The following is a 9,381-nucleotide window of genomic DNA, read 5'->3' on the forward strand; positions in this document are numbered from 1 at the left end:
CTATTTTTACCTTCTCTTTTTACCTTTTTTCATAAAATCCCAACAAAAAATAGTGAAAATAAAAAAATAAAAACACAAACCAAAACACACAAGAATTATATGATTCAAATAGTTCTTACAAAATTTAATAAAAGAATAAAATAATCAATAGAAAAAAATAATACTCAAACATTTTTATCTTTTTTTTAATTATTTATATTTTGAATAAAAACTAACTATCGTCATAAATATTGTGCATAAGTAAAAAATAAATAAATAACGAGATAATTTGAAATAGAAACGAGGTAGTAAGTAATGAAGAATAAACCTAGGACAGTAATAAATTATCAAATAAACTTATATAACTACACACTGCCCCAACAGTAATATAAACTCATTGTTTAGGGTTATTATAACTTAGAAGCCATTATGACTAATTACTAACTCATTTCTTGTAATTGACTAAAGTTTAAAGAACTTCACCAGTCAGTCCATTTGGGGTTAGGGAGCAGTTGTAAGAAATAAATTGCCTACAAATAGCGATAAAAGGGCCGAATTGGAACATTGTCAACACTAACTATAGGAAAATTTTTAAATATATATATCTATATATTAAATTGATCATAGGCTAAAAATCACTGGAAGAAGAATGCCTCAAATTCTTCCTTAACTATACAGTGTCAAGAATCCTATATATCTCAACTCATCTATTACAAGTTTATAACCCTACCACCACATGCATCCATAATATGTATACTTCACTACATGCAAAATCCATTTTACGAAGATATAAATAAATCTATCACCCCAAATAATTATGCATACTTTATATATTTCCCTGAATACAAAAGTGAAATGGCATACCCTTCTAAGTTCTAATCATCCTCCCAAGGAAATTACTAGTTAACCAAATGAGTTTAACTCCTTAAAACATCCCGAAAAAAACAAAAAACAAAATTTCAAATTGATAATAAAACACTAGGAGGAAGATGTTAAAATGATAATAAAGTTACGCAGATATCCAAACAGGGCTAGAGATCTTGCCAATCCACGACATGATAAGAGTCAACAAATTACTGCCATTTCAAGCTCAAATTCCAAAGTAGAAAGGTCTAGCATATGTAGGGTTGCCAACAACATATGTTTCAGAAAACAACAACAATATAATCAAAAGTACCACACAGCACTCACAATGTCTCAACAACTTCGGAACAAAACCAACAAACAAATAAAACATAGAGAAGGGGTCCTCCACATGACTTGAAATAATAATAGTCCTTGCCTTAAAATGTTACTCAGCAATAGAACATGACCCTCTTGACATTGTCCTTGAGGGATGGCAGGGGCCTCACAGCAGCGCTGGCACCAGGTGCACGCGTACTGCGTCCTGCACCCATACCGCGACCTGCAGCAGCACCACTTGTCATGGAGCCACTGTCGGATGTCTCGGGCTCCATGTAAAAACGGGCTCGGAATGCAGCCAAGTGCGCATAATATGCAGGAGGCACTGAAATTGCACCACACAAAAAACAAACACCAACTTGTTAGACACATGCAATACATTGATACAACATGAACATACACAAATCCCCCAAACTCAACATTTGCATTAAGAGAAGACTCACCAATTGAAACAGAACGGGTGCATCTGGCATAGCTGCAGAAATTACATTAAAGAACATCACACATCAAGTGTCAGGTAAAGATGGTACTAGAAGTCAAAAGGTGTGGCAAACACAACTTAAAAAAAAACAGATGGAAATTCCACTGTGTTTTTTACTACTTACGTGTAGCACAGGTTGTTTGTAAGCATCTGAAGAGCATCAGCTGTGAAATTGTTTTCATCCCACAGAACGTGATAATGAGCTGGACGACTAGTGCCCTGATAACATTTTCCAACATAAAAACCCAATTAAACATTTTTTAACACAAGGATCACACTTTAAACGTCAAATTGTGTATACACTAAAACAGTGATAAGCTATAAATCCACCTGAATTCCAGCATGACTACAGAGATAAAAGTCAAATTCAGTTGGGTGGCAGATTTTGGAGTCCACAACAGTACCTGCAAAAAATTTCAGTTTCCAGGTTATGTTTTTTTCATTTTGGCATCAAACTTATTATTTATTAAGGACAATTTATCAAAATTTTAGTAAATACCGGGCAGTATATTCCCACTCCGATCAATAGAGTTTCGATCATGATGGTTGCTGGCAAAAAGCCTAGTGTGATGGCGCTTTTGAACTACCACAAAGGTCACAGGAGGCTGATAATTGGGCTCGAGAGATGCACAGGCCTGGCAGGAACATTTAGACTGAAGAAAGTTACAAACAGCATCTAAAATTTCAGATACGTCAAACAATTTGGCAAAACTTTATACCTTTCTAATAGCATCAAGCTCAAACAATAGGACTTGATAAAATTGACCCTCACTCACACCATCCCTGCAAATAATAAACTTTAGAAGTGCCAGGTTCCATAAATATAAAAATCTGATCACAGGGTTGAAAACATCAAACTACCTGTAAAATATGATGCGCTGTGGCTTCTGCCCAGTTGCTCTCCGGAAAGATATAAGTAGTTCCCTGCCAAAAAGAATAAGAAATCACAACTAGTTAATCTTTCAAACCTACAAGAGCATGGAATCTATACATATGTGCTTTAACAAGCTAACATCACAAAATGGAGGGAAAGAGAGGATACTTAATCATTCCACCCGTGACCTGTCCTCTATTAGGATCTTGCCATTGCTTGAAGAGATCCTGAATGAGTTCCTGTCGATGTGCTTGTGCACAAACCAAACCAGCATACTTTGTAATCTCAGGCCAATCTTGGGAAGCCACAACCTACACAGCATACAAGATAATACTCAAGTGATCAAGGCAAAAATAATACCTTAAAAAATATATTTAAATAGAACAGGTTGGAATTTTAGACAAATTCAAGAACATACAGCTGCAATAGATGGGCTTGAATCCTCTCCAGGGTGTGGGTGAGTAACATCAGCTCCAAAAATTATTGTAGGCCTGTCGCTGACAAGGGGAATACGCCGTGAAAGGGCGTCAACAAGCACAGTGTTCCTTCCACCAACCTTAACATTAATTTTCAAAGCAACATTTGCAAGATACTGCTTGCTCATTTTGTATACATGCTTTGTTAAACAACATTGGGAAACAAGCCCAAGATCAGTCTCACATATTCGTTTCAGGTCACCTGCATCACCGAAAAAAACAGTTTGATATGAACGGTAGTATTACAAGTATAAAAAGGAAGGACACATGGTTTAGTCATCCAATCATTACCATAAAGAGAACCATTATTGTCAGGCAGGATAACAATAAGCAAATCAAGATCCTTTCCAGGCAGCTTGTTCTTGGCATCATAATACCGAGTTTTCAGAACCTTCTCAACTTGGTCAGGACGAGCACTAACTGGGGGAACTACTGGATCCAGATTGAATGCCTGATCATATTCAACAAAAGGATTACTTATGGCAAAAAAACTACAAACAAAATCATATTTTCAGAAGGATTTACAAAGGGAATCTATACCATGCCAGATACTTGACACATCTGAGCGAGCTCATAACAAAAGGTGCGGGCAACACTATCTTGAACATTTCTGGAAAAGTTAATGCAGAACCAATGGTTGACTGTTCCTCCATTAACCATTTTCTGAAATAAAAGCCATAGCAAAAGGTTATTTGATGTTTCAATCAACAAGGACAGTATCAAAAACAGTGTAAAATTTTGATCACATCACTCTGATCTGATTTAATAGTATATTAAAATGCCAATATACGCATAAAAGAGGGAAGGGCATCTCAATTCTCAAGTTCACAAGCATGCCACCTATTCCAGCTCAACATATTTTAAGACTAATAACATCACTACTTTAAAAATAAGGTGATTAGCTCGGTCTAATTTTTTAAATTTTCACACAAAAATAGCTTGGCACACACTCAAGATGGATTTTAGATGGATTTTATCTTTATCTCTGATGCAAGGCCCAAGAGACAACCCTGGAATAAAAATACTTGCACCATCACCACAACCAAAGCAGAGAAGTAAAATAAAATATGCAGATAAAATATTGAAAACAATTGACAAATCAAAAGGCAATAAAGTATGAAAAAAGAATATTGATAACAATAACAAATCAAAAGCATGAAGTCAACAGTGAGGGAATCATTTTATGCAATATCTCTAACCTTATTCATCATATTCCACTGGCCAACCTGAGGTAGGCAGTCCTTTTCTCTACCTGTATCATGATATTTGAGCTGCAGAACAAAATGTCAATAAACATTTAAAAAGACCAGTTACACACACACACACACACACACACACACACACATTTGCTCACTCACTCTCACTCGCACACATTTGATATGGATAGAAAATATATATACAAAGCATAATGTACAGAAAAATACCCAGGGTGGAGGAAGGATGCGAGCTTCAACTTGAGCAAGCTTTTCACTGATCTTGATTCCAAACTCTTTAGCATAAGGGTCTTGATCATAGGCATTGTGATGTACTGTCTGAACAAAAAAAAAAACAATGAATTAGGAGGGAAGCAACATGAACATACAGATTAAGTACATAGAATATATTCAATCAATAGATTGGGGAGAGTATTCAGAATGACAACAAAAGCCCACACCTCTTATAAAAAAAAATCATGCTATTGAATGAAATGCATTACTACACACTACACATGTAGATAGAATTAGAATATGATACTATTATGCTAAGAAGACATTCTGCAGACCTGCATTATATCACGCTCCCTTTCAACAGGTCGTTGGCATGTGACTTTGAGCAAAGCAGTAATCTGCCTTTCATTCAACCTCTTTGAGTACCTCTGCCCTTCTACAATCTTGCAAACCTGCAACCAAAACAAACCTTCAGTAGGTACATTCACATGAAAATAAAAAGCTTACTACTCATTAACTCGTTTACCTCCATTGGCAGATAATTTGGCCTCTGTGTATTTCCCACTTGCAAACAAGGCCACTGAGTATGTTGAATGTGAAACCCGTAGGTCTCAGAGAAGTACTCAACGACAGACTTCATTGTTCCCCTCTCGTCTACAGGGAATCTAAAATTATTGACAAACCAAAAAGTGAGCAATAGACTTGACCCATTCCATTAAGAATAACTGTTAGGTAACTACTACTCACGTCAACTCTCTAGTAGCCTGGGAAGTCAGACCAGAGATGCGATATTTTCTTCTCATGTTTCCACGATGAGTTACTTCAACCTTGATACCACGGAGAGCTTTTTTGATCTGTCATTCAAAAATAGAAAGAAAAAAGTCAATTTCTCATTCTTTTAAATCAAGGGGGAAAAGCAGTCTCCCAAAATCCAAGCCACATAAATGAATAACAACCAAATGCAAATGCAAATGCAAATGAAAGCACGTATAGCTTGTGTCAACCAAAATCTACCTTCACACGATCAGCATCTGACAGTGGTCGGCTGGATACATCCCTATTCAGTAGCTGAGTTACAAACTCAATCACCGGCAATGGCTCAATAAATGCAGTGGAAGACATATCTGCACATCCAAAAGTTAGCATTTATGGAATCTAAGATAGAAAATGAAGTGGGTATGTATAGACAGCGTAATGTACCAATGTTCAGAGAAAGTCCCATCTGTGTGGGACGAATACTCTGATAGAAACCACGCCAGCTTTCTAACCCCTCACCCAAAGGCTGTCTTCTTCCAAGATCGGGTGAATAAAATGATCTTCCTACAGGACAATACCTACAATAACAAAACTCCATTTATACCCCAATAGTTTTGGGTAGAACAACGAAACCAAATAAAGGAAGAGAGCTATATCAAAGACCTGGTAGTAGGGAGTTCACGCAACACAATATCGAGGACCTGCAATGCTTCCTGAGGTGCATCAGTTTGTCTCCCTTGCAAAAAGAGCCCTAAATGGTGAAGGTCTGCCCGAGCAGCCAATTTTATCACAACTTTGAATTCCCTCTCCCTCCTGCAATGATAAGCAAACAAAACAATCAGATAAAGTATGAAAGTTTTTATTTGAATATTAAGTTGGAAACAAACATGAAACTAACCTTTGAGCTCCAGTTCCATCATCTTCATCAATTAACATGATCCTAAACTCCTTTGACACGAAAGGCAGTGGACCAGCTGTATAGAGGCTCTTTCGCCCATCATAAGCAGGAAGTCTCTTCCCCAAATGGGATTCTCGGTAAAGCCTCACCAACTCCTCCATAACAGCACGGTTAACGCCTCTTGATGTAACTTCTGGAGTGATTGTTACCTAAGCAACCAACAACTGATATAAGTTACAAGTTACATACAAACTGGGATTTTCTCAACTACTGAAGGTGGAACTTACATCATACTGATGCAGATCTTTGTTTGGCAGCTCAGCAAAGAAATGGTTGGCCTTGACAATACATTTTGTGCCGTAGCTACCCTTCCCAGGGCGAAGGGGAAACCTCATGGATGACTTGCTAGCTGGTGGACCAGAAGGGGCAGCTTCTGTCTGAGTTACCATATGCCCCATTTGCTGTTCCAGTTGGGGCATCTCCTGTGGCTGGGATGAACTGGAACTAGCCTCAGAGGGAGGAGGCCGAGGAGATACCGCCGCTTGATACTGAACTGGGGGGGTAGCTTGGTGCAGCTCGGGAACTTGGGGCCGTGGTGGGCCACCATAAGAAGGTCCTACGCCTCGACCACCTCCTACACCACCACCACCGCGGCCACCGCCATATCCACCTCGTGGAGCATACCCTTGCTGGGGAGGTCCTCCCCGTCCCCTACCTTGATACTCAGGGGGGCCACCATACTGCTGTTGAGGCATTCCACGGCCACGTCCTCCTCCATAACCACCACGTCCTCCTTGGGGACCCCAACTCCTACCTCCCCCTTGTGGTCCAGGCCCACTGGTGGGAGCAACCTGTTGGGGTGGAGCACTCCTTTCTGCAGGGCGCTGTTGGCCCTCAGAGCTTTCACCCCCACTAGAACTAGCTGCTTCAGTTCTCTTCTTCCGAACCATGATGAACACTGCACACAAAGGGGAAAAAGCATTACAACTTTGTGACTAGTGATAAATAAGCACCTCAGTATAAGGCACGCCTAACATCTCAAAATATAATCACTTTATAGAGAGCTACATATGATCAAATTATCACACATGCCAACAACTTTATAACCAAAACATCAATCAAGTACAGCGCTCAACGGATTTCCATCAAGGATACTGTTCATTACAATAAACAAAACAACTCAAGATAAAAGCACAAAAAAACACCCAGAAAGCAGCTTCTACAAGTTGAAATACTTTAAGTATCGCATGGATAGAGAACAGCAAGCTACCTAAGCAGTCATTCACTGGTTTCCAGAAGGAGAAAATGACTATTACCAGATGGAGAGAATGTCAAAAAATAAATCAGTAAAATCATCATCCAGAGTACACACATTGCAACTAAAACCAAACCCAATATCACCACCATCAGCGATAACCACTAAACCCAACCATAATCAACAACACCAAACCCTAGAAAGTAACAACCAAAGAAAAACAACAGTACGATCTACAACACAAGCATCAAGTAACAAAAAAAAAGTATAATAAAAAAAGCCTTCAAAAAAGCTAACCCCGCAAGATAACAAACGGTAATCGTCAAAATCAGAAGCAGATCAGATCAGAAGCAAAATCACCAACAGCAACATCTACCACAGTCCACACACACTAGATCTAAAGAAGAGAAAAAAAATTAAATAAATTGTGATATTTTCACAAATACCGTGAAAATAAAACAACAAGTACCCCTACACATGAAGCAAAAACAGCGAAAAAAAAAAGAGAAAACGGCAAACTGAAAATCATACACTGAAATCAGAAGAACCAAACCCTAGGTGAAAAAAATAGAATAAAAAAAAAGAGTGATCGAGTTTCATATTTCAATTTTCACCTGAAAAATAAAAAGGCGCTGGAGCAGACGAAGGTGTTGGCGGAAGAAGCTGAGTGTGTATAATTAATAAAGAAGAATGAGAGAAAGAGAGTGCAGGAAATGGGAGTTTCTCTCACTATAAAGGGAATGGAGAAACATAAAACGGTTAGAGAGAGAAAGAGAAGAAGGAGAAGCAGTGCGAGCTATGGGCATTGTGAGTTTGTTATAAAGATGGGGTAGGTCTTTGAAAATGACCACTCCGTCCCTACGCCCTTTCAATCTTCTTTCTTCTCTCTTCTCGTGTTCTATTCTTCTCTTTTCTTCTCTTCACTAATTAGAGAGTAGATATGGTCAATTTAATAATATTTTTGTTATAAATATATTTTACATTAAAAATAAAATCTATTTAATATATTTTGGTATAAATATATTTTATTTTCTTATAAAATGGTATAATTACTTTCCTGTTCTTTTTATGAATTTCTCAAGATTCTATTATTAATTTCCATCATTAATTGACTCTTTTGGACAGTAATTAATTTACTGTAACATAAAAATTTAAAAGATGACGGCAACATTTTTGCTAGAAAAGCTTTCTTCCCAACAATAGCCAATAGGTATATGCGTATGTCTCTACTCATGTTGACTAAATTATTTGAGAACTGAGACATATGTCACTGTTTTGAAATATAATAAAATTGAAATCGATTTATTTTTATTTTAGAATTAAATTATTTTATTTTATTTGGGGTAGTTTCGTCACCTGTAGTGATAGTGAAAGATTGTATCGTAAAATAAATAATTAAATTATTAAATTATTATATTAATTTGTAAATCAAATTAATTATTATTTTAAGTAATTAATTATATGTAATAGTTTATTTCCAATTCAATTTATTTTAAATCAAATCAATTTTAAAAATAATTCTTAATAATCATAGATAATTTATTTGAATTATTATTAAGGTTAAAAGTGAATTTATCTAAAGTAATAAAATTTTACGAGAATATATTAGATTAGTAGCAGCGTTCGTCTTAATGGCGAGGATATGATAGGGATGGATTTGATTCTTCTAAATTTTGAATTTCACTTTAAAAGGTAAAATATGATTTATCACCATTTATTTTATAGGTGGGATCAAAAAAAACATATAAAAGAAAACATTTAATGGTAAGAAATCTTATTTTATTTTTTAAATTGAAAATCTAAAATTTAGAAGATCCAAATTCGATAGAAATAATAGCTGTGATGGTATAATGATCATGTCAAATGGTATTTTACCATATATTAATTCATTATGTGATGAATTAATCAAGGATAAGAATGATGATGTTATATTGTTATTCCAATTCATATTACCTAAACATAAAATCTTCACTCTTCTCTCCTCACACAAAATCAATCACTTTCTCTCTTTCTCTCTTTCTCTAACTTCTCATGTTTAAATTTTGCCTTATTA

At 36.4% G+C, this 9,381-nt stretch overlaps 1 protein-coding gene across 1 annotated transcript; it reads right to left on the minus strand.

Annotated features, from left to right (window-relative positions):
- Positions 1–1,038: 1,038 nt before the first annotated feature.
- On the minus strand, positions 1,039–8,262 carry LOC107644055 (protein argonaute 1). Its single transcript, XM_016347839.3, has 22 exons — positions 7,943–8,262; positions 6,361–7,031; positions 6,074–6,282; positions 5,839–5,988; positions 5,620–5,753; positions 5,434–5,543; positions 5,167–5,273; positions 4,946–5,084; positions 4,755–4,871; positions 4,417–4,524; positions 4,192–4,263; positions 3,533–3,655; positions 3,284–3,443; positions 2,935–3,194; positions 2,685–2,827; positions 2,504–2,566; positions 2,362–2,425; positions 2,142–2,277; positions 1,973–2,046; positions 1,767–1,861; positions 1,605–1,636; positions 1,039–1,486 (listed from the first exon to the last, which is right to left on the minus strand). Exons 2-22 carry the CDS (start codon positions 7,021–7,023, stop codon positions 1,275–1,277), a joined length of 3,171 nt encoding a protein of 1,056 aa, XP_016203325.1. The 5' UTR covers positions 7,024–7,031; positions 7,943–8,262; the 3' UTR covers positions 1,039–1,274.
- Between the last annotated feature and the right edge of the window lie 1,119 nt (positions 8,263–9,381).

This window comes from Arachis ipaensis, chromosome B5 (assembly GCF_059453495.1).
Source record: "Arachis ipaensis isolate K30076 ecotype BB chromosome B5, ASM5945349v1, whole genome shotgun sequence".
In the NCBI taxonomy this organism is placed as follows: domain Eukaryota; kingdom Viridiplantae; phylum Streptophyta; class Magnoliopsida; order Fabales; family Fabaceae; genus Arachis; species Arachis ipaensis.

What these genes read in the sequence shown, in the direction of transcription:
- LOC107644055 (XM_016347839.3), bottom strand. Translation starts at nt 7,023, where the DNA reads ATGGTTCGGAAGAAGAGAACTGAAGCAGCTAGTTCTAGTGGGGGTGAA. An exon ending in CAGCGCATCATATTTTACAG is followed by an intron (nt 2,426 to 2,503) that starts GTAGTTTGATGT and finishes TATTATTTGCAG; the next exon opens with GGATGGTGTGAGTGAGGGTC. An exon ending in CACCCGTTCTGTTTCAATTG is followed by an intron (nt 1,487 to 1,604) that starts GTGAGTCTTCTC and finishes GTGCAATTTCAG; the next exon opens with TGCCTCCTGCATATTATGCG.